This window comes from Panthera onca, chromosome E1, assembly GCF_046562875.1.
Source record: "Panthera onca isolate mPanOnc1 chromosome E1, mPanOnc1 haplotype 2, whole genome shotgun sequence".
Taxonomy (NCBI): Eukaryota; Metazoa; Chordata; class Mammalia; order Carnivora; family Felidae; genus Panthera; species Panthera onca.
The window spans coordinates 42622701-42649671 of record NC_138352.1 but is presented as its reverse complement, the minus strand read 5'-3'; the positions used below and the strand labels follow the sequence as shown (position 1 = coordinate 42649671).

Genomic DNA, 26971 nt, shown 5'->3' with positions numbered 1-26971 from the left:
ATATTATGGAATTATCCCAACTGGATTGGGACACATTATCCTTACAACATATTTAATTTTTCTCTGCTAATATTTTGTTTAGGATTTTTCAGGATTTTTCATGTTCATGAGTAAGACAGGACTATAGTTTTCCTTTTTCACAATGCTCTTGTCAAGATTCAGTATCAAGGTCATCCTGCATCATAAAACAGTATTAGGCATTATCTCTTATTCTATGGAAGAGTCTTTGTAATATTGCCATTGTTCATTCTTAAATGTGAGCATTCTCTGGAAAAGAATATCCTAGAATATCTTCTAGGCCTGAAGATATATACATGACATTGTTCTTTTCTTAGTAAACTTATATTCCCTCATACAGAAAAGTACAGGAATTATAAGTGTACATCATGATGAATTTTCATAAGTGAATATACTAATATAAATAGAAGTATAATACATAATGTAATGGTAACAAAGACTACTTAATTCTGATGTACCTACCATGGAAAACTGGAACTGCCTTATACCTCAGAAAGCTAATTTACCCACAAAGTTTCTTGTATCTAATATCTTACTAGAAGAAATTATCACTTAGGAGGCAAAATCATCTCAACTTTCCAATCTTTCCTATATAAAATATCCATACCTTGAAAGTGAAATGAAGGATCATTCTATTTCTGGTAGAATTTCAGGAAAATAACTAAATACTAGTACTAAATACCAAATTAACTTAATATTTTTAAGTAAATCTCAAAACATTCATGGTGACACAGGAGTCCATAAGTACATAAATATTACATATGAAAGTGTTTTCAAAAATATTTCATGGCATATAAGTTACACATAAGTTTAAAAGGCAGTGTACAATATGGATTTTACTACCTGGTAAGCCCAGTAAGACTCAAGAAATGGGTGACTTTACAGATGGCTAACAGACACATGAAAAGATGCTCAACATCACTCATCATCAGGGAAATACAAAAGAAATCTACAATGAGATATCACCTCATCCCTGTCAGAATGGCTAAAATCAACAACACAGGAAACAAAGGTTTGGTGAGGATGCCGAGAAAGAGGAGCCCCCCTTACAGTACTAGTGGGAATGCAAACTTGTGCAGCCACTCTGGAAAACAGTAGGGAAGTTTCTCAAAAAGTTAAAAATAGAACTATCTGGGGCACCTGGGTGGCTCCATCAGTTAAGCGTCCAACTTCAGCTCAAGTCATGATCTTGCAGTTGGTGAATTCAAGCCTCACATCGGGCTCTGTGCTGACAGCTCAGAGCCTGGAGCCTGCTTAGGATTCTGTGTCTCCTTCTCTCTCTGCCCCTTCCTCACTCGTGCTCACTTGTTCGCTCTCGCTCTCTCTCTCTCTCTCTCTCTCAAAAATAAACATTAAAATAGAACTATCTTACAACCCAGCAATTGCACTACTGGGTACCAACCCAAAGGATACAAAAATACTGATTCAAAGGAATACATGCACCCTATTGTATATTTATAGCAGCATTATCAACAAGAGCCAAACTACGGAAAGAGCCCAGGTGTCCACTGACTGATGAATGGATATAGAAGTTGGATATATAATATGTACATATGGAATATTACTCAGCTATAAAAAAAGAATGAAATCTTGCCATTTACAACAGTATGGATGGAACTAGAGAGCAAAAGAAGTCAGAGAAAGACAAAAAACATGATTTCGCTCATATGTGTAAGAAACAAAACAAATGAACATAAGGGGGAAAAAAACCAGAAGCAAATCAGAAACAGGCGCTTAACCATAGAGAACAAACTGAGGGCTACTGGAGGTGAGGTGGGCAGGGGGATGGGTTAAATAGGTGATGGGTAAAAAGGAGGGCACTTGTGATGAGCACCAGGTGTTGTATGTGGGTGATGAATCACTAAATTCTACACCTGAAACTCATGTTGCAACTGTATGTTAACTAGCTGGAATTTAAATTAAAATGTGGGGGGAAAAAAAAGAAATGGGTAACTTTTATGTTTATGGTTTTGTTTTTCTTTCATTTTGTAAATTTATAAACAGGAGCATGAATAAGCATTAAAATCAGACAAAAGCGGGGTGCCTCGGTGGCTCAGTCAGTTGAGTGTCCAACTTCGGCTCAGGTCATGATCTCCAGGTTTGTGAGTTCAGGTGCCACATCGGGCTTGCTGCTATCAGCACAGAGCCTGCTTCAGATCCTCTATCCCGCCGCCCCCCCTCCGCCCCTCCCCTCTCGCACTATCTCTCTCTCAAAAATAAATAAACATTAAAAAAATAAGTAAAAATGTTTTTAAAAAGCAGACAAAAGCAATTAAACAAAAAGTAAATATTAACTACTTTATTCAAGGGTCAATGGCAGAATTTTATCAACTGCCTGAGCTAATGATGAATTTCAATCAACACCAATTCCACTGGTGACCAATGGTCTATTGGAAACTGATTGGATTAGAGTGTTGTCATCATCATAATTTCTGAGAATTTAAAATGTGGAAGACATGAGCTTATCCCTCACAGTTCTCAATATGTGGTATAGAAAACTGGAGAGTTCAAACTTGTTCTTTTCCAAGCACATTAACTCTAGCCTCATTTAGCTAGAGTTTGTCCACATGTCCACATTCAGCTAAAAGTTAAACAGCAAAACTGTTACTGAATGAAGCAGGTCAGTTTTCTTTTATGTAAGCACACAAACACATTATAGCAAAGAAGACCTGAAAAGCTGTCCACTACCACAGAACTGAAAATTATTCAAATGATAATACAATGAACTATCCTGATTAACATGTATGGCACAGATAAGTCTAAAAGGAATATAATACATGAGAACTAGATCTCATTGGTATATTTTGTGGATCTATTATAAACTAACTATAGAAGAACACTGATGCTGGCTAATTACTCTGTCTCAGAATTCTCTTCACTGAAATAACCATCATAATTTTTACATACACAATGGAGAAAAGTAAGCAATTTTTTTGAACATTCTAAAAGCCAAAGTATATAGTGCTGTAAGCATAAAGACATTCAGTATTTCATTTCCTTTCTGAGTAAAAAATATGTAATGCTTCTCTCATCAAACCAAGGAACACATTCTAAAGCATAACATGTAAGTACTTGTGATCAATCTTGAAGTATTTTTGTATTTGTTTTACATAAAACAGTGTGACCTTTCATTCCCTCCCTGTGGTTTGCTTTAAACTGTTGTTCTTTTCTGAATAGTTGTGCTTTCTATTACATGCTGTCATTTAGATTCACTATGTCATCCCTATTATTAGAATTGTTTTGTTGTATACTTCACAATTCAAAAGGATAGTGATTATAAGAATACCTTATAATCAGCATAAAGTTTAAGAGCCATCATCAAAATTAACCCTCGCACACACACAAACAGAGCTCACTTGACAAACACATAGAGGGCAGCCCTGTGACATGAAAGAGTCTTTGAATGTGCCAGGGGTTTGACTCAAGTTTTCTTAAGGAATAATATTCTTTTTACATGAAGAAGATTCATAAATATTCGAAGATACAAAAGGATGTCAGTATAGATGGAATGATGGAAATCACAGAAAAAGAACCCAGAAGTCACTACTTAAAACATATATATAAAGCTTCTCTCAAAAATGTTATTAATTATATAATAGATTTTAATCTAGCTAACAGACTTAAATATTTAAAATTTGATAAATATAAACCCTATAATTATAATAGAAAATAATGTATGATTTATGAACCTTAAGAGATTAAATATCTAATTATGTAGTCATCAATCTTCACGAGTGGCAAAAATATTCTGACTTACTTAAGTTTATTCCACATCTGTGAACAAAAAGGGAAGGAAAAATTTCAACACAATTCAGGAGAGAAACCTGATATTTACTCCACAAAATCACAACTCCTAGGGACTACTCAATACTCACTTTAGCAGCACTAATGACTGTGGCAGTATAAGACTGAATGTTGTCTCCACAGGCTCCACCACGGGACTGATGACATCGAATCAACTGGAAAAAGAGACAGAGAGAAAAGCCAGAAAGTTATTTCTATTAAACTGTTTAATTCTACAGGCTATTAGGACAGAGCTTATTTATCAAGCAGAATGAGGGTGGGAGGGGTGAATGTTTGTATGAGTGTTTCAGGCAAACAGCTAAAAGCCCTGCCAAGACACTTTTCCCTCTTTTTATAATCTACTGGTGCCACTCAGGCAGTGTCATGCTCAAATACAATTTTTAATTATCAGATGAATAGTCTTTAAGAATTCATAAACTCTAAAATGGTAGTATTTGGGATCTGGCAGCCATTCCACAAATAAATTTTAAAACATAATCAAAGGACTTAGACTTGCCTTTCTAACATTAAATATTTAACATACTAGCAAATTGGAGGTTTTGTCCTCTTAATTCCTACATAAAGATAGTAAAAGAAAAGCCAAAAAAGAGGCAAAATAATTTATCATATTTCCATTTTCAATTAAGTCAGGGGAATAGTGGCACAAATCATGCATAAATCAACTGTGAGGCATATAGTAGCTGTCCACTTCAGAGGGCTTACTAGTATTACCACAGAATGAAAAAGACGTGCCTTTAGTCACGACTGATGTAAATAAACCAACCAAATCAATTCACTTTGATTCAATTTTCAAAGTGAATCACTAGTTTGATAGCATGATTCTCTCATGGACTAAAGCAATAAACCAGGATTAAAATCTCCACTGCTCCTACACTTCCTAAATTTAGGGTTTTTTAATTCATTAGCCAGATCTTTATATTTTAAAAAAATTTTTTTAATAAAATGACAGGGGCACCTGGGTGGCTCTGTTGGTGAAGCATCCAATCTTGGTTTCAGCACAGGTCATTTTCTCAGAGTTTGTGGGTTCGGGACCTGCATCAGGCTCTGTGCTGACAGCACGGAGCTTTCTTGGGACTCTCTCTCTCTCTCTCTCTCTCTCTCTCTCTCTCTCTCTCTCCCTGCCACTTCCCTGCTTGCTCACTCTCTCTCTCTCTCAAAAATAAACAAATAAACTTTTTAAAAATTAAAAAAATAAAATGACAATTGTAGAGTATTAGAAAAGCTCCACATTGTGTTATGATTTTAAAAGCCTACATAATTCAGAAAGAATCTACCTCTTTCAAAACATAAAAACAAAAATGCTTATATAATTTAAAACATGATTATTTGATAAATATGAATGTCACCTTTTTATTCTTCTAAAATCAAAATTTTTATATCGCTGACACTACATTGAAAAGCAATTGCTCAAAGCAATAATAATATGTTATAATGGGGTATCTTTAGAAGTCTGATATGAAATGTCAAGCTGCCACACTAAACGTGTTGTCGCATGAGCAAATTTCAAGGTCAGTAGTGAGGAAATTTTTCAAATGACAGATGATCACAAATGTGATTTCACATAGGGGAAAACAGGTAGTTTGAAAGTGATCATTTCAGCTAATAAAAAGTATCCCTTTCATTCACTCACTCGCTCATTCAGTCATAAATACAATTTCAAAGAATTATGCAAGTTATCCCTCTGCTGCCTCCTGCCACATATGCAATGAAAGACATTATCTTGGAAATACTACCATCTTTTCTCTGCTTCCAGTAATTAAAATAATCAAGGATAAATATGTGAAAATAAGCAACACTATCACTTTTTCAATTCAACTAAAACCGAGTCAGCATTTCAACACAAACATAAGCCAGAAATTTTTGTTTAAAACTTTAGACTTGTTAGAAAATTACATTTGCAACTCAATTCATCAAAAATTAAAGATGAATCAGAAATTTCTGTAGTGCAAACCTCTATAAAATGGACTGATTTTCAAAAAATATAAGTTAAAAGGCAACATACAAAAGAGCAAGTATATTATTTAATCTTTTGGAAAGAAAGGGAAATATAAATACATATAACAATGAAATATATAAGCAAGTAAATAAAACATAAAAATAAAAATAAGTGTATGTAATTAGACATCAAATGAAAACTGTAACAACAATGAAGGAAGGCAGAAAGGGAGAGATAAGGATAATCAAAGTAATATTTGAACACAGTATTTGACTGTATATCTTCAGTTTGGGGCAGCAATGGGACTGGAGAGAACTACAAGAAATCCTGAACTCTTTTTATTTGGCTTGATATTTGTAGTTGTGTGAGCAAACAATTCTGCAATTACTTTTGCCATTATAGGATTCAACAAATGAAATAAACGTGTGATATCAGAGTCTCCCATGCGAAACAAGGAACATATAAATAAGAAATAAATGGAGGATGAAAGGAAAGAATCCTGTGGAAAATACCAATGTCTAACCTTCATTTCCAAAATACGTGTGTGTGTGTGTGTGTGTGTATAGGTGTACAAATACATATATGTATTTGTATACTTTCCCATTATGTATGCATAGAAGTATGTGTGTTTCCAAACTTTGTCCACTGAAAGTGTCTAGAAGTAAAAACACCCCAGTAACAATGAGCACATCTACTGGACAAAGCTAAGTATCTAAAGTTCTGGCCCATTAAAAGGAACCAGGAAAATAAGAAGTAGCAGATTCCAGGGCTGAGACAGGGCAGATGCTAGATGAACCCTCTCCCTCTTCCCTTCCCCCACTTGTGCTCTCCCTCTCGCTCTCTCTCTCTCAAAAAAAAAAAAAAAAAAAAAAAAAAAAAGATTAAATTGACTAAGTATTTAGGAGTAATGTGATATATGCAACTTACTCTGAAATAATTAAAAGGCCAATCTGAGTAAAAGATATATGGGTGTGCTTTGTGCTATTTGTACTATATTTATTCTTACAGCTTTTCTATAAGCTTTCCTAGTTAAAAGGACATTTAAAAAGAACCATTGATGGGAATGCAAGCTGGTGCAGCCACTCTGGAAAACAGTATGGAAGTTCCTCAAAAAACTAAAAATAGAACTACCCTACGACCCAGCAATTGCACAGTATGCATTGATCCACAGGAAAAAGGTGTGCTGTTTCGAAAGGGCACATGTACCCCCATGTTTATAGCAGCACTATCAACAATAGCCAAAGTATGGAAAGAGCCCAAATGTCCATTGATGGATGAATGGATAAAGAAGATGTGGGGTGTGTGTGTGTGTGTGTGTGTGTGTGTGTGTGTGTATAATGGAGTATTACTTGGCAATCAAAAAGAATGAAATCTTGCCATTTGCAACTATGTGGATGGAACTGGAGGGTATTATGCTAAGTGAAATTAGTCAAGAGAAAGAGAAAGACAAAAATCCTATGACTTCACTCATATGAGGACTTTAAGAGACAAAACAGATGAACATAAGGGAAGGGAAACAAAAATAAAAACATGGAGGGGACAAAATATAAGAGACTCTTAAATATGGAGAACAAACAGAGGGTTACTGGAAGGGTTGTGGGAGGGGGGATGGGCTAAATGGGTAAGGGGCACTAAGGAATCTACTCCTGAAATCACTGTTGCACTATATGCTAACTAATTTGGATGTAAAGTTTAAAAAATAAAAAATAAAATAAAATAAAATAAAGAGAACCACTGAAAAACAAACCCAATCAGTATATATGGCATCTTGCTTAAAATTTTAGTCAAAAAGCATTTTCATTAAAAAATATTGTTACTCCAAAATTCAATTAAGTTTGCAATTCCACACTCAGCCCCAAAACCAAAGCAATCAGACACTGGTACTAAAACAATCAGAAACCGTTAATAAATACTAGCATTTACATAAATGCTATTGGAAATACATGTATCTGAAAATATTTCTTCCAAAGGATGGTAGAGCTATCTGATTAGCAAACTCCCCATAAATGCCACTACACTTTCTGATCTCTGTATGTAATGCTAGATATTATCAACACATATCTCTACAAAGGCAAGACAAGCAAGATAACTGGCACACACCCAGTATGTATCTGTGAAGGGAGTTTCCTCTGCTAGAAAATGATATGTAACTATTTGCATATCACCTACAATTCTAAATGGGTACTTTCCCACATGTGAGAATACATCTACAAGAACCAAGGGACAATTTATACATCTTCTTGTTGGATGTCTCCAGCACTCAAAGAAACATATTATATATTTAAACATTTGAAGACACCATTATGTTACCACACTGAATTGTATGCCTCTTGTCTTGTTTGAAAAGAGTAATTTGTAAAGAGCTATTTTTATGAGATATACTAGAAAATGAAGAGAAATAACAGAATGGAGCATAAACATGGCATTCAGTAAGATACAAAGTATCTATCTGTAGCAAACAGAATTTTGGAAAAAGTATCAAGGAATTCATCTACAAAAATAACTTTCTTCAGTAGTTTCTTGATTTTGTGAATTCCAGAGATTTACATGCTATGTAGTTTCTCCAAATAATTATTGTACTTACCATATCCAGATTTGTGTTAAGAACTCTTCAATAAATATTATTTCCTATTATTCTGCTATTATCTCAATATATAACTATACAAGCAAACTAAAATGAAACAAAAAATGATAATCTTCTTTGAAGTCTGTAATATTTTTTAGATTTCATCCTATATTCACATGAAGGGCACTAAATGGTATAAAAAAGATTTCACATTTTCTTTCTGAAAATTCAATTTGTCTTTGGTGTTGAATTGGACATAAATAAAACATAAAAACAACTAAAAGATTCAACAAAATGTGATCACCTATGATTTTTTTTTTAATTTTTTTTTCAACGTTTTTTACTTATTTTTGGGACAGAGAGAGACAGAGCATGAACGGGGGAGGGGCAAAGAGAGAGGGAGACACAGAATCGGAAACAGGCTCCAGGCTCTGAGCCATCAGCCCAGAGCCTGACGCGGGGCTCGAACTCACGGACCGCGAGATCATGACCTGGCTGAAGTCGGACGCTTAACCGACTGCGCCACCCAGGCGCCCCTGCCTATGATTTAATTATTAAGACAAATAGTTTAACCCTTGTTTAGATTTAGTTGTAGACACATAACATCAATTAAATTATTCTATGCCTCAGTTCCCAATCTACCAATAAAAACAAACTCATTCCTGGGGCACCTGGATGACTCATTCAGTTAAGCAGCCGACTTTGGCTCAGGTCATGAGCTCACGGTTCACAAGTTTGAGCCCCACATCGGGCTCTGTGCTGACCACTCGGAACCTGGAGCGAATTCTATGTCTCCCTCTCTCTCTGTCCCTCCTCCACTCGTGCTCTGTCTTTCAAAATTAATACATTTAAAAAAAATTTTTTTAAGTCATTCCTGCCTCCTGATTTCTAGCTCCACAGAAGCTATTAAAGTAGTATCAATGCTGTGCCTAAGATCGATGGAGTAAAGTTCTCTATAAAAAACCAAGCCTAGGGGCACCTGGGTGGCTCAGTCGGTTGAGCGCCCGACTTCGCTCAGGTCATGATCTCACAGTTCGTAAGTTCGAGCCCCACATCGGCCTCTGTGCTGACAGCTCAGAGCCTGGAGCCTGCTTCAGATTCTGTATCTCCCTCTCTCTCTGCCCCTCCCCTGCTCATGCTCTGTCTTTCTCTCTCTCTCAAAATAAACATTAAAAGTAAACAAACAAACAAACAAACAAACCAAGCCTAGGAGTGCCTGGGTGGCTCAGTTAAGCATCCAACTCTTGCTTTCGATTCAGGTCCTGAGCTGGTGAGTTCAAGCCCAGCGTTAGGCTCTGTGCTGGCAGCATGGAGCCTGCTTGGAATTCATTCTCTCTCTCTCTCTCCCTCCCTCCCTCTCTCTCTCACTCTCTCTCAAAATAAACACATAGCAAAACTAAAAGGCAACTGACAGAATGGGAGAAGATATTTGCAAATGACATATCAGATAAAGGGTTAGTATCCAAAATTTATAAAGAACTTATCAAACTCAACACCCAAAAGGCAAATAATCCAGTGAAGAAATGGGCAAAAGACATGAATAGACACTTCTCCAAGGAAGACATCCAGATGGGCAACCGACTCATGAAAAAATGCTCAACATCATTCATCATCAGGGAAATACAAATCAAAACCACAATGAGACACCACCTCACAGCTGTCAGAATGGCAAACATTAACAACTCAGGCAACAACAGATGTTGGCGAGGATGCGGAGAAAGAGGATATCTTTTGCATTGTTGGTGGGAATGCAAGCTGGTGCAGCCACTCTGGAAAACAGTATGGAGGTTCTTCCAAAAACTAAAAATAGAACTACCCTACAACCCAGCTATTGCATTGATCCACGGGATACAGGCATTGATCCATGGGATACAGGTGTGCTGTTTCGAAAGGGCACATGCACCCCCATGTTTACAGCAGCACTATCAACAATAGCCAAAGCATGGAAAGAGACCAAATGTCCATCAATGGATGAATGGATAAAGACGATGTGGTATATAGATATAGACATAGATATAGATATAGATATAGATATAGATATAGATATAGATATATACATACATACATATATATATACATATATAGATATATACATACACACACACACACACATACATACATACAATGGAGTATTACTCAGCAATCAAAAAGAATGAAATCTTGCCATTTGCAACTATGTGGATGGAACTGGAGGGTATTATGCTAAGCGAAATTAGTCAAGAGAAAGACAAAAATCATATGACTTCACTCATATGAGGACTTTAAGAGACAAAACAGATGAACATAAGGGAAGGGAAACAAAAATAATATAAAAACAGGGAGGGGGATAAAACAGAAGAGACTCTTAAATACGAAGAACAAACTGAGGGCTGCTGGAGGGGTTGTGGGAGGGGGAATGGGCTAAATGGGTAAGGGACATTAAGGAATCTACTCCTGAAATCATTGTTTCACTATATGCTAACTAATTTGGATGTAAATTTTAAAAAAAAATTAGAAACAAAATTAAAAAAATAAAATTAAATAAACACATAAACATAAAAAATTAAAAACAAAAACCAAGCCTAGAAAATTAAAGTTGAGCCCAAATACTGATCCTAAGCAATAAGGGAGATAGGATAATTACTGGTTGCCCAATTAAAACCAAAATCTAAGCAAAGAAAAACTAGTAAGTTAAATATTCATTATTGGTTGGCAATCAACTTTGGAAAATTCTTCAACACTTGCTCCATTACAAACAATCCAAACATGAGCCACACCTTACCTTGTTTTCTGCATAAGCAAGCCAACGGCTCCCAAGAGCAATAGGATTCATATTGGGCCCTGGGCAAGGATAGCAGCCTGAAAAATTTGAAATGGCAATATTGAGATATTTCTTAATAAGTTTTCTGTTGGCACATCATATTTTGATGCCATAAAAACAAAACAACCAAATGGTTTTATTTTCTCAAGTCTCACATAAAATTCCCATAAAACTGGTCATTATTTTAATAGCTGAGTGAAGTTCTTTCTTTTTCCCCCTCTACAGTTTCCTTTTGGTTTTGGCACCATTCCAATAAGAAACAAATCTGGGAACAACTGGTAATAACTTTTAGCAAAAATTGGGCATTTTTTACAGTTACTCCTAGAACAAGAAAGAGTAGCTAAAAGGAAACAATGCTTTTAGGTCAAGCAACAATGTTTAGAGAAGAAAGAAAAAGGATACAATTGGTTCATGAATTTAAAGGTAAAAGATAACAAACACCTAAAAAGAAAATGATGATACACCGGTGAGAAGAAAAAAACAGAGCAAGTACTTAAGTAAGGCACCAGCGAGGCAACGTAATTCACCAAGATTGCCTCAATGGAAAGATGATGGAAAACTAATTTGCATAATCTTGTGTATTTACATTAAGCACTCTACTTCATTCTTCTTGCTTTCAGTCCAGCCAATAGCAAACTAGTAGGATGGATTGCTTTGTGGCTCCTCCTCTCAAGAAGAATAAATCATACAGTCGTGATAGTGGACACCATCAATGCATGGAAACTCCAATGCCGTCTTCCTGAACTACTAACCAAAACACACCACAACCCAGTCAAGTAAGTGACGTCTGTCATCCTAGAGGCTCTCCTCTCCCCTCCTAGCCATGCCAGTTAGGTCTTTGAGTCGAATGCCCTCATCATCAACTACACAAAATAACATTCCACTGAGTCACAAAACAGCTTTAAAGGATCTACTCAAAGGCAACTGCAAAATCAGACAACACAAAAAGCCTAAACTAAAGAACTTCAAGTTTATCATTCCACAAGTATCTGGTTAATATTTTTGCAAATGTTCTCCTCCAAAATGTACACCAGAGGATCAAACTGAGGTATTCTATTTCACAGTTTAGGTCCCAGTTTGGAATCTAAATTTATACAATCTTGAGACAAACAAGATTTTATAAAAAAAACCCTTTTCTTCTTGTAGCAAAATAATAGCCAAATTACCTGAATCATGACCATAATAGCAAAAAAATAACATGACCTGAATTGTAAACTGCACATCTGACAATGTGTTACCCTGCAGGAAGTCCTGGTCTGTTACTGACCCTAAGAGGAATAGAGTTATCAATGTATGACAATTTTTTATCCAAAAGCATACTTATTAATGAGAAAAAGAACAATAAACTACTTTAAGACTTACTTTCAATAATAAAAATAATTTATATGTTCTGTGATATATTTATTATTTTTAAATTTATTTTATATCTTCCTCCCACTTGATTAGGGGGTATGTAAGGTCAAGAATTTGTGTCTGTTGCATTCACTGCTGAATCTCCACTGCCTAGAATAACACCTGAATGCAGCTTGATAAATACATCTGAACAAATTAAGAAAACTTTTCAAATACTCAAATAGTGTGCTCACCTAAAAGCCAGATCTTTCATTTTAAAGCCACTTTTTTAATAGGAATCTTTCAAAAACATAGATCTTTTGTAAACATGTATTACATGCTTTCTGACTCAGAAAGCCTTCTGAATAGCAACAGTCACCATTCTGAAATGCTAGTGCCACTGTGTTCGCAAGCACTAAAGAAGCACACATTGCTGCTGCTTCCATGACATAGCAGTTTTCATTTGAGCTCCTTCAAATGCCATCTATTTTGAGTTTCCCTTTTTATTTATTTGTTCAAGTTTATTTATTTATTTTGAGAGAGAAAGAGAGCTCCAGTAGAGGAGGAGCAGAGAGAGAGAGAGGGAGAGAGAAAATCCCAAGCAGGTCCTCACTTGTCAGTGTGAAGCCTCATGCAGGGCTTGAACTCACAAACCGTGAGATCATGACCTGGGCCAAAATCAAGAGCCGAACACTTAACTGACTTAGCCACCCAGGTACCCTGAGTTTTCCTTTTTAAAGAAGATAAAGATTTTATAAAGCAGATAATGGCCCTAAGAGAAGATCCATATGTCAAATGAAATACAAATCAAATATGAGGTTTCTAATTTTTGCTCATCCTAAAAAAAAACAAAACACAACTTTTTGTTTCTTTCAAGCTTTAAAGGGTTGTGTTTGGGATGTTTTGGATTTTGGGAAAACTGACCTCTAGGTAATATATCCACTGAATATGTCCACATATTATGGACACATACAAAGGACCAAGGCCCACTAAAATAGTACAAAGACAATACACTCTAACATATGTTGTGCAGTCTCTACATAGATTTAATTATTATAATCCCATTGAGTAAACTAATTCAAACACATATTCCATAGGTATTTTCAGAGCTGGAAAATGTCCTATAAGAAAATTTCCCCCTTTTAAATATTTTTTGACAACTTCCCCCTTTTAAAATGTCATGAAAAAAAGAACCAAATGAAAAACAGAAATAAATACTTGTGAACTTCAGCATTACATTATATGTAGCTAATGCCCTGAACTTTAAAGTCAATGTAATCTAACTATCACTCAATTCAGGTAACAATTTCATCTCAATAGATGTTAATAAGTATACTCTCCTTTCCAAATACTAGAAGATACTAAAGGAAAAATGTAGTTAACAATTCTTCATTTCACTTTTTGAGTCAATGTTTTTACAAACTCAGTGGACCTCAAGAATTATTATGTACTAGAATGAAAGCAAATTGTTTTTCTGTTCTCCAAAAAACACCTTACAGCTGGAATCACCAGACCATCAGCCACTCAGCACTATCCCAACTTTATAAGCATGACTCCTTTAAAAATTAACCACTGCCTCCAGCTAAACTTTGAAAACAAGGGGGGGGAAACCCAATCTCTATAATACTAGGACTAATTCCAACATGTTTTACAATGTTTGTGAATAAAATAAGAGAACTGTATATTAAAAATACGGAGATTTCCAAATCGAAATAAAGGTAAAATCCAAGAATAGCACATTAAATGAAGATTCCTCCATTACTAAAGAAATATTTTTAAAGGCACAGGAGACTGATACAATTTTAGATGGCATCCTCCCATAAGGTTGATCCCTAATGGGGAGGTGACCTGATCCCATTTTGAAAAACAAAGGATTTAACTACTGTCTGTAACACTCTGCCTTATTTTTCTTGATAAAGACAACTCAAAAGATTTCAGACCTTTTTGAAAAAAACAGATGTCTGCATTTATGGTCAATTAACTCTCAACAAGGGTAGCAAGACAAGTCAATGGGGAAAGAATAGTCTTGTCAACAAATGATGACGGGCCACCTCCATATCCACATGCCAAAGAATGAAACTGAAACCTGACCTCACACATACTGCATACAAAAATTAACTCGACATGAATCAAAGACTTAAATGAAAAAGTTAAAAGTACTGCTCTCTTCCTTGGCACTGCCTGCAGGGTGGCAGCCATCTCCTAGCTGCCCTCAGACCTCTGGTGAAGTCCCCGACCATAAAAAAGAGGACCAAGAAGTTCATCCGGCACCCGTCAGACTGATATGTCGAAACTAAGTGCAACCAGTGTAAACCCAGAGGCACTGACAACAGGGTGTGCAGAAGATTCAAGAGCCAGATTTTGATGCCCAACACTGGTTACAGGAGCAATAACAAAACAAAGCACATGCTGTCCAGTAGCTTCTGGAAGTTCCTAGTCCACAATGTCATAAAGTGCTGCTGATGTGTAACAAATCTTACTGTGCAGAGATTGCTCACAGTGTCTCCTCCAAGAACCACAAAGCCACTATGGAAAGAGTAGCCCAGCTGGCCATTAGAGCCACCAATCCCAAGGCCAGGCTGCACAGCAAAGAAAATGAATAGACAAACAGCTTCTGTACATGTCATATTGGTGTTAATAAAACCATAAAACTACCAAAAAAGTTAAAACTATTAAATTCTTGGAACAAAACATAGTGGTAAATCTTCATAACCTTAGATTAAGCAATGCTTTCTTAGATATGACACCAAAAGTATGCGTGATAAAAGAAAAAAATAAGTAGGGCGCCTGGGTGGCTCAATTGGTTAAGCATCTGACTTCGACTTAGATCATGATCTTACAGTTCATGAGATCGAGTCCTGCACTGGGCTCTGTGCTGACAGCTCAGGGCCTGGAGCCTGCTTCAGGTTCTGTGTCTCCCTCTCTCTCAGCCTCTTCCCTGCTTGTGCACTCCCTGTCTCTCAAAAATAAACATTTATAAAAAAAATTTAAAGAAAAAAATAGAAAAATTGGACTTCATCAAAACTAAAACATTTGTGCTTCAAAAGACATCACTAAGAAAGAAAACAAACTCAGAATGGAAGTTTTACAAAACATATGTCTAACTGACTTGTATCCAGAATATAAACAGAACTGTAACAACTTGATAAAGAAAACACAAATAACTCATAAATTTTGACAAAGAAGATATATGTTGGTGAATGAACACATGAAAAGATGCTCAACATCATTAGCCATCAGGGAAACACAAATCTAAAGTACAATCTGATAGCATTTCATGAGATATTAATAATATGGCTATAATCAAAGAAAGGTAGTAACAATCACTGGTGAGAATATGAAGAAATTGGAACATTCATACACTGAAGGTGGGAATGTAACCTGGTGCAGTCACTCTGCCTGGCAGCTCTTCAAGCAGTTAAGGACAGAATTACCGTATGACTCAGCAATTCAACTCCTCATTGCATACTCGAGAAATGAAAACACATGTCCACACAAATACTTATATCCAAGATAACTGAAAATACAGTTGACCCTTAAACAACATGAGTTTAAACTACACAGGTCTACTTCTACGCAGATTTTTTACAGAACACTACTGTAGATGTATTTTCTCTTCCTGATGATTTTCATACTAACATTTTATTTACTTTGACTGTAAGAACATAGTATATAATACATATAACATACAAAATATGTATGAATTGACTGCTTATGTTATTGATAAAGCTTCTGATTAACAGTAGGCCAAGTTTTGGGAGAGTCAAAAGTTATACGTGGATTTTCAACTGTGTGTGCATTTGGCACCCCTAGCCCCCATGTTGTTCAAGGGTCAACTGTGTATGTCCCCACAAAAACCTTTCATTCATGAAAATATTATTCATAATAGCCCCAAAATGGAAACAAACTAAATGTCCATCACCTGATAAATATATAAATATGGTATTATCCACACAATTAAGTATTATTCAGCAATAAAAAGAAATGAAGAATAACATCCCGTTGTCTGGAAATCCCACAGCTTATTTTTCCATCCACCCACTGAGAACATCTTGCTTGCAGTGTGAATCAAGCTGCCATAAACAACTGTGCAAGTTTTGTAAGTGGACGTCAGTTTCAAACTCCTTTGGGTAAATACCAAGGAGTGTGATTGCTAGATTGTATGGTAAGAATATGTGTGGGGCGCCTGGGTGGCGCAGTCGGTTAAGCGTCCGACTTCAGCCAGGTCACGATCTCGCGGTCTGTGAGTTCGAGCCCCGCGTCAGGCTCTGGGCTGATGGCTCGGAGCCTGGAGCCTGTTTCCGATTCTGTGTCTCCCTCTCTCTCTGCCCCTCCCCCGTTCATGCTCTGTCTCTCTCTGTCCCAAAAATAAATAAAAAACGTTGAAAAAAAAAAAAAAAAAAAGAATATGTGTAGTTTTGTAAGAAACTGCCAACTCATCCTCCAAAGTGGCTGTATCACTCTACATTCCCACCAGCAATGTATGAGCATTTCCATGACTCCACATCTTTGTCAGCACTTGGTGTTCATTGTCAGTGTTCTAGATTTTAGTCAGTCTAATAGGTGTGTGATAGTATCTCGTTTTAATTTTACTTTCTCTGGAAACATATGATGTGGAGCATCTTTTCATATGATTATTTGCTATCTGTGTATCTTCTTTGGTGAGGTGTCTGTTGAGGCTTTTGACACATTTTTTAATTCAGTTGCTTCTTCTTGTTGAGTTTTAAGCATTCTTTGTATATTTTGAATAACAGTCCTTTATTAGATGTGTCTTTTACAAAAACCTTCTCTTAGTCTGTGGCTTGCCTTCTCATTCTTTTGATGCTGTCTTTTGCAGAGCATAAGCATTTCATTTTAATGAATTCCATCTTATCAACTATTTCTTTCATGAATTGTGCCTTTGGTGTTATATCTAAAAAGTCATCACCATACTCAAGGTCATCTAGGTTTTCTCTGTTATCTTCTACAAATTTTATACTTTTGTGTGTTACATTTAGGTCTGTGATCCATTTTGAGTTAAGTTTTACAAAGGCTGTATGGACTGTGTCTAGCTTCAGTTTTTCACATGTGAATGTACAGTTGTTCTAGCACCATTTGTTGAAGAAACTATCTTTGCTCCATTGTACTACCCTTGCTCCTTTGTCAAAGATCTATCTCTGGGCTCTCTATTCTGTTCCACTCATCTATTTGTATATTCCTTTGCCACTGTCACACTGTCTTGATTACTGTAGCTTGATAGTAAATCTTGAAGTCAGGCAGAACATGGCAGAAACTTGAATCGTATTACCAAACAGAAAAAGTCAATCTGAGAAGGTTATGTACTATGCGATTCCAACTATATGACATTCTAGGAAATGCAAAACCATGGAGATAACAAAAAGATCTGTGGTTGCTGGGGGGGTGGGGGGAAGGGCAGGGATGAACAGGCAGAGCAGAGGATTTTTAGGGCAGCGAAAATACTCTGTATGATATTACAATGATGGATATATGTCATTATACATTTATCCAAACCCACAGAATGTACAAAACCAAGACTGAACCCTAAGGTAAACTACAAACTCCAGTTGATAATGATGTGTCAATGTAGCAAATGTACCACTCTGATAAGTAACATTGAAAATGGGGGACACTATGCATGTATAGGGACAGTGAAATCTTTGTATCTTCTGTTCAGTCTTGCTGTAGACTTAAAACTGCTCTTGGGACACCCGGGTGGCTCAATTGGGTAAGCATCCAACCCTTGATTTTGGCTCAGGTCATGATCTCATAGTTTGTTAAGAGCGAACTCTGCACTGGGCTCTCCCTAGTGTGGAGTCTGCTTGAGATTCTATCTCCCTCTCCCTCTGTTTAGCTTGCACACATGCTCTTTCTCAAAAAAATAAATAAATAAAATTTTTTTAAGAACCTGCTCTAAAAAAATAAATATAAAAAAAAACCTTTTAAAAGAACTGACATCCTACAACATGGATGAACTATGATTATCTATGTTCAATAAAAAAAAAAAAAAACAGTCACAAAAGACCCCATATTCTATGAAGTCCAGAAAAAAACTCTCAACACCCTCTGAAAAAGACATATAAGCACATAAAATATTAAACACCACTTTAAGAGATTAATTTGACTTTTTTATAACTGATTAATGACCCTCTTTGTTTTTTAACATTTATTTATTTTTGAGAGAGAGAGAGACAGAGCATGAGTGGGGGAGGGGCAGAGAGAGAGAGAGAGAGAGAGAGAGAGAGAGAGAGAGAGAGAGAGGGAGACAGCACAGAGCCAGACACGGGGCCTGAACCCACAAGCTGTGAGATCATGACCTGAGCCAAAGTCAGACGCTCAACCGACTAAGCCACCCAGGCACCCCTGATTAATGACCTTCTTAAAGTTCCATTAGCTTTCTGACTTATTTTTGCTTTATTTTTCATGTATATAAATGTATCATGAATTTAAGAGTATTGCCATTGTGGGGTTAAATGTGTGGGAATTATGTGGAGAGGATAGGAAAGTCACAAGTTAGTTTACTGCACACATATCCATTGAGTGTCCACTTTGTACTGGGCAACTGCCCAGGCTGTGAAAACATCATGGCAGTATAGAGATGGGAACCTGAAAGAAGAGGGATAGATTTGACTTTTAACTTGTCCTGAGCTTAGAGCTCACATTAACCTGCCCATCTCTCCTAATAAATGTTACAAATTTGCTTCTAAACATAAAAAGGAAGCTTCTTCTTTCCAAAACTAAAAATAATCCTACATTTTTAAGATCCTTTAAATTCATTCCTTGTATTTGTTAATTCATCATTAACATAAATCAAAAATACACATAGTAACACTAAGAAATAACATTAGGATTATAAGGAATAAATTTTCCTCCCCAAAGTAAATACAGAGGCCACTGAAAAGAGTTACTTATTACACAATCCTCTGGTCTCTCCAGAGACTTCATATCTAACTTTCAATTTAAGCACACTGGAAATGACTGCTAATGACATCTATCAGTCCTTGTCTTTTGTTTTCTTAATCATACATGGGTTTTGAATTTCCACACCAGACAGCTGCTCAAGGCCACGGTTTCTATACAGGCAAATACAAAGGTGTCTCCTTTCTCATTATATTGGCTGCATTCCCTTTCTAGTTCTCTATCAGCTCTCTTTACCTGATCCTTCCACCCTCTGTCACAAATTCCCATGATGCCTTCTCTGATGGACACAGGTGTCTCTACTTATTTTACAGTCCCATCATTGTATTCATATATAACTGAGGCACTCACAATCGTATTATACAAGAGCTTTTCAAACTACTTTAGAAATCAAATGCTTGCATGATGAAAACATTATCATTAAGCAGAGAATATGTCATTCTATGCGGACTTTGGTCCTAATTCTTCAAGAACTAGAAACCAATCACTGGAGAAATACTATGTGGCACAGGCAAATGGACTACAATGAATGCTATTTTCAGTATGCCGCCTGGCTCAGCTGCATCTTTTCAGTGTCCCAGGCAGGATGGCTTATACTCATGGGATAACCCAAATTTAGAGAAACAAATATAAACATGACTCGTTTCACCTGCTAAAAGTTTCAGTCTGTATAAAAGAATAGTAGGAAGATGGCAGTAATTAAAGAAAAAAAAGCTTCTATCAAGTTAGGAAATGGCTCGCTTGTTCCTTGATCTTAAATATTAGGTTATGCTGAATTTTGTTCAACATGTTGATATAAATCACTTTAGGTGAAGCAGCATTTCAGAGACAAGAAGCTACATTCCTTCATACAAATATTTGACAAATATTATCAATCTTACCGACCCTACATCATTCACACAAATCCAATCTCTAGGGTTTTCAAGTCAAGTAAAATAATATGTAACTAACCATGAGATACTTCTCCACAGAAGTATGAAATGTGGTGTGTTACCACTATTGGTCAGAGTATTCATAGATGAAGGGGTTGGGAAGACTTGTGAAATGCTACAATGGATAGTATTCAGAAAATCACAAACTTTTGTTGTTGTCATTGCTGTTGATGCTTTCTCAACTCTTTTTTCTATGTAAACTATATATTTCAGTACAATATGTATATATACACATGTTCCCAAATCAACAAAGTGAACGTATACATGCATATGCAGTACCTGAAACAAAATAAACAAAAACCCCAAAACTTAATAGAATCCCAAAAGCCCAATGTCATATACCCTCCAGTCCTATTCTCCCAAGGTTATGCACTATCCTGCCTTCTAACAACTATACTAAACATCTGTCCTCAAAAGACATCACTGGGCTTTAAAGCACAGTTTATTACACTTATTTCCATTTTTTTATCCCCAGAAATGACAGGTGTACTTTTATACTACCCCAGTTTTCAATATTTTTTAGTAACATACCTTTCAGATTTAATGACCTTCACATTAAATAGACTTTATGGCATCCCGATATCATGAGAGCTATTTTACAAACACTACACTGAGAGAATAAGTAATAATCCTAACAGATCAGGTATTACTAAAAACTCACTTCTTGGGGCCTCCAGCCACTTGACCAAGACTTACTTATAAAGCTGTATGTCACTTATAAGGCACCTGACTCCAATACTATATACACTGCCGATCCCTTCAGATCTCTTCTTCTTATCATGCACAATTCACAGAATACAAGAGAAACTAACACTTCAATAACACTTATTTCAACTACTCGGTGGGTCCAGCAATGCAGAAGGAAGCATTTAGGACTACATGGCAAAGGTCCCAAAGGATATCGACTAAAAAAGAAAAAACAAAAGCATTAAGAAAGAGTAATAATGATTCAGTCTCCCATTCATCTTTAACTTCACTGATAGTTTGTACTTGCTAAAGGCTCATAAAACAGATCTTCCTATTCTCAAAAGGGGAAACACTCCATGTACAGGAGAGATACTCAAGAGCTGATGACTACAAACATACATTTTTCAAATAAACTCGTATTTCAAGAAAATTTCTGGATTTACTCCAACACAATATGTAGGAGAATCTTCATTCATATATGCATTCATATATTCATTTCTTTAAATATTCACCAAAAACTATTAATTTCCACCTCAGACCTCCTCCATGAGGTCAGTACTGATCTTATATTAATAATTTTTTCCTTATCTGATGACCTGTAACAGAGCTGTACTACATTCTAAACTATATTGGTTAACTAAACATCTTGGTAAAGGGCCACTGATGCTTTGAAACCAGAAAATAGCTGTGATAAAGGTTTTTCATCTTTAACAAACTGAGTTGGGGTTTGTTTGTTTTTTTTTTTTTTTGGTTTTTTTGGGTGTTTTTTTTGTTTTTTGGGGGGGGGGTGTTGAGAAAGAAAGAGAGAGCATGAGCAATGTAGAGGAAGAGGGGGGAGAGAGAATCTTAAGCAGGCTCCATGCCCAACATAGAGACTGACACGGGGCTCAATTTCATAACTATGAGATCATGACCTGTGGGGTGCCTGGGTGGCTCAGTCGGTTAAGCGTCCGACTTTGGCTCAGGTCATGATCTTGTGGCCTGTGAGTTTGAGCCCCACGTCAGGCTCTATGCTGACAGCTAGGAGCCTGGAGCCTGCTTTGGATTCTGTGTCTCCCCTCTCTCTCTCTGCCCCTCCCCGACTCGTGCTCTGTCTCACTCTGTCTCTCAAAAATAAATGTTAAAAAAATTTTTTTCTTTAAAAAAAAGAAATGCAGTAAATAAATTTAAGCAGAATAAAAATGTTAATCACCATTACCATTCTCCGATAGGAGACAGCATTTCCTGAGTATATTTGACCAGGGCATTCTGATTTGCACATGTTGAAGGTCTAGTGTTCTGCCAACAGACTTTGGGAATTGTTATCTTTGGGGACTTAAAAGAAGGCAAGGTTGCTTTAAACTAAAGGTGTCAGGAAATAGTTCACATAAGAACTAAAACAGATACAGGGCCTGGAAAGATATATAGGCTTAATACATTCTGGGAAGGCCAATTGAGGCAGGAAAATAAAGCAACAGTATATCTGCAAAGAAATGAGAATAATGAGTGGGGTTCAAAATAAATGTAGCATCAGCAGCATGAAAATGAGTTGTAGAAATAAAGAGTTGACAAGGATATTGGATATTGCTAAGAAGGTTTTTCTATGTTAAAAACCTTGGAAGCTGAGATGGTAGGAAATATGTAAGATACATGTCCCTGTTGGCCCAGGACATTTCTAGTATACCTGTTAACCAGACTTGACAAGAATTAAATCAAGTACAGCATTTGTTCAAATAAAAAGACCTCAGTTTAGATGACATATTATATATGGTCATTTAGTGTATCAAAAATATAATTTTGTAAGTTCTTATCATTTAGATATACATAATAGAATATGTACTGATGAAATTAAATAATGTCCAGGATATGCTTCAAAATAATTAGCGGAAAGGTATAAATAAAACAGACTACCCATGAACTGATAATTCTTGAAACTAGATGATAAGTACATGGTGGTTCATTATACCATGACTTTATTTAAATAACAGTATGTACTTACTGAAATTTTTTTAAAAATGTTTCAATGGCATTCATAGGAGATGAAATAGTATTTCTGCGGCATTATTAATTTAATAAAACATAATATTTTCACCATATATATACTAAATGTCTATCAAATAAGCAAAATTATTAAAAATCAAAAACACATTTAACCATTTTAACGTAACTAAAAATTCATCTTCTTTCAACAAGAACTTCATAATTTCAAGGAAGAATGAACACTAATGGAGCGCCTGGGTGGCTCAGTCAGTTGAGTGTCCGGCTTTGGCTCAGGTCATGATCTCGTGGCTCATGAATTCAAGCCCCTCATGGGGCTATGCTGACAGCTCAGAGCCTGGAACCTGATTCTGATTCTGTGTCTCCATCTCTCTCTGCCCCTCTCCCTTCAGAGTACTCTGGAAGGCCTATTCTTATTCCAGTGTATCAAAAATATTACAAAGCTTGTGTCCTTCAAATCTAATTATAAGTTCAATACATAAGTCTAATGATTTTATGCCAAGTGAAATACATCAGAGAAAAACAAATATCATATGATTTCGCTCATATGTGGAACTTCAGAAACAAAATAAGTGATCAAAGAAGAGAGACAAAAAAACACAGAGTCTATAATACAGAATACAAACCAGGGGAAGGGGGAAGATGAGTGAAATAGGTGAAGGGGATTAAGAGCGCACATATCATGACGAGCACTGAGTAATGTGTAGAATTGTTGAATTACTATCACTTCTTGGCCTTTTGGCTAAGATCAAGTGTAGAATTGCTGAATTACTATATTGTACACCAACGCTTTTAAGTTGTTCCTTTATAATAAAGTTTAATTTTTCTTTTAAAATTCTATACTGGGTAATTAATTACTGAAAATCTGTATTTTTTACTTATTTACTAAAAAAACTATAAATAAATATGCTCTATAAAGTAAATATCTCTATTATTAAATCATTCATATTTATTAACTTCTCTTTAGTCACTGTGACAACTGAAGTTTTACCAACACTTATTACAAAGAAAGAAACTTAGATCTATTGGTAAGTACAATATTACTTTCAACATACACAGTCCAGTAGAGCCTAATGTTTAAATAAGGTTTAAATTTCAAAACATACATTGTTATTTAAATAAACTATCTTAACAAATAATGATTTGGGATTTTTCCCCCCAATTTAACACTCAGCTGAGACAGCAAAAGTAGGCTACCTTTATTTTTTAAAAAGAAAAAAGAAAGTAGTTCTATTCTCCTGAACTGATTTTAAAAGGTAAAATTAGCTAATAAAAAATAGAGATTCTAAGTGTAAAATTAATATGGAGTCACAACAGGGGTGCCCGGGTGGCTCAGTTGGTTGAGTGACCGCCTTTGGCTCAGGTCATGATCTCACGGTTTGTGAGTTCGAGCCCCGCGTCGGGCTCTGTGCTGACAGCTCAGAGCCTGGAGCCTGCTCAGATTCTGTGTCTCCCCCTATCTCTGCCCCTCTCTGCTCATGCTCTGTCACGCTCTCTCTCTCTCTCTCTCTCTCTCTCTCTCTCTCTCTCTCAATAAGTAAACATTAAAAAAATATATAAAAAAAGATATGGAGTCACAACAGAGATATCTGACTTTGCAGAAGTCAGGCCACACATATCTTTGATTAATGATGAAGGGCAGAAGACCACTGATAAAATGTAACATAAATGCTCAAAAAAACCTGGTATCTGAATCTGACTGAAGTGTTCACATTGTCCTGATTCACTGCTCTGTAGCCCACACCCATGGAAGTAATGGATAGATTCAGACATGGCTCCTCAGATATGTTCTATTTCTCTATTGTTTTAATTGTAATAATGAGTAATACAAATATAATGTAATAGATTAATGCATAAGACCTGTATAAGAAACATTAAGCTAAAACAGGCCATGTAATATCCAAAGTTTCCCAGATTACCTATATAATACATTTGTGAATGAAGATGTTATTAACAAATATACATGTTCCTCAAAAACTTTTTAATTTTTTTACATATAAATGTAACAATATAAAATCCTGCCTAATGATCTACATTTAATAATTATTAAAATATAAATACATTTCTGATCACCATAAAATCACTGATAGCTGGATTAATGTACTCATTCATTCAAGAAATATTTAATGAGAGCCTACACTGTGCTAATCAATGTCCCAGGGGCCAAAGATATGAACGGTACACATTAGGCCTTGTGATAAAACAAAAAATATCCCAGTAACATGATCTCCATTATTATCTTTGTGGATCTCTGAGAGATGATTGCAAGCCAAAGACAAGTTGTCATAATTCTCCTTCCTAGTCTACAAAATTATAAACCATGCATTATGAGTTATTACCTTATGTGTTATATATCATATATAATACATGCGATTCCATATAAATTATAATGTACTAGTTATCTCAAGAACATGAGTTCTTATCAGAAAGGATAATGTCTACTACCCAGTGCTTAATACATAGCAGATATTTGATAAACCTAATGAATAAGTATGTAAATAACCATGATACTTCAAGAGCTACAGCAATATGATTTGGATTCCCTAGTTATAACAAACCTGGGATCTGTTCCAACAAAACTATTTCTGCAGCATATGCATAATTATACTCTTTGGAAAAAACACATATAGTTTTGATGGTGAGTTATAGAAGTTAAAATATAGAAGATAAGAATGAAAACTACTATTTTACTAGAAGTATAGTAAAAAAAAATTCTAACTCCAGACTTCCTTTGGACTCAGTTCCTACTGGAATCTCCACCTTGCTGGCCTGCCCTACAAATCCTGGACTTGCCAGCCCCCACAACTGCATGAACCAATGCCTTTCAAAAAAAACTAAAAATCAGTCAGGGGTGCCTGAGTGGCTCAGTCAGTTAAGCATCTGACTCTTGATTTTGGCTCAGGTCCTGATCTCACAGTTCATGAGTTTAAGCCCTGTATCAGGCTCTGAGCTGACAGCATGGAGCCTGCTTGGGATTCTCTCTCTCCCTCTCTCTCCCCCACACATGTGTGTGTGGATGCTCTCTCTCTCTCTCTCTCTCTCAAAATAAATAAATAAGCCTTAAAAAAAAAATCAGTCGACCACTCAGTGAGTGCGTGTATGGCTCCAGATTCTATGCTTATTTTTGCACTTTCAAACAGTACTAGAAGTCATGGGAGATGGAATAAGAAGGAGGGAGACACAGAAAGAGACTGAAACATTTCTCTAAGTTTCAAATCCCTCAGTTGCAATAACCCAGATATCTCTTCAAGTATGTTATGTTAATTAAGTAATTTAACACAGGCTTTGAAAGTATAACATAGATAGCTACATGAACCTAAATTAATCACAATTACTCAAGGAGACTAAGGAGAAATTGAGGCAATACAGTACAAGGTGTCCTCAATAACAGATAGAAAATGTGCTGTGGGTTGTAAAGATAGACCATAAAATTACAGTAGTAAGAGATCCACAGAAACACTGGAATATCATAATAATTGAATAACCACGAAACACTGATGTTATGATTACAATAAGTTTGCTGATTCTATCAAATAGTATAAACTCAAATGTATAAGAAATCAATTTGATACATACTTGTGACAAAAAATTTTTTTGTGAAAGTACAGCTATCAAAGGCAGCAATTTTCTCCTGCAAGACTACAACGAGGATCCTAAAATTAGAGGGGGAAAAAAATGTGAATGTGAAATTCTGTAAATTAAATTATAAATAAGATAAATCATTAGATTTAAATAAGTATCTACCAATGCAATTTTGGCAAGAAACCTCTGCCTGTTAAAATATAAAAACAGAACCACAAAATCCTTATAGTAATCAAGAAAAACATGATTAGAAGAAAAGTGACAGAACAAATTATAGCTTAAAAAATTATTTTTCTCTGAATAAAATTTTATTTTCATTCATTATTAATCAAATAAATCTATCTTCATTAGGAATGTATGAAATCAATAAACTGCTGGCTATTTACTAAAAGTGTTTTCCAGTGCTGCTCAAAGTCATGAAA

At 35.8% G+C, this 26971-nt stretch overlaps 1 protein-coding gene and 1 pseudogene across 13 annotated transcripts in view; one reads left to right on the top strand and one right to left on the bottom strand.

Annotated features, from left to right (window-relative positions):
• Positions 1-26971, bottom strand: part of BCAS3 (BCAS3 microtubule associated cell migration factor) — a 614259-nt gene that overhangs the window by 441146 nt on the left and 146142 nt on the right. For all 13 annotated transcript variants that reach the window (XM_078437391.2, XM_078437395.2, XM_078437397.2 and 10 more), the window contains 3 exons: positions 26544-26620; positions 11086-11162; positions 3894-3977 (listed from right to left, as the gene is read on the bottom strand). In XM_078437391.2, coding sequence (XP_078293517.1) covers positions 3894-3977; positions 11086-11162; positions 26544-26620 — 238 coding nt within the window. The remainder of the gene's footprint in view (positions 1-3893; positions 3978-11085; positions 11163-26543; positions 26621-26971) is intronic.
• On the top strand, positions 11948-15059 carry LOC132688492 (large ribosomal subunit protein eL32 pseudogene; annotated as a pseudogene).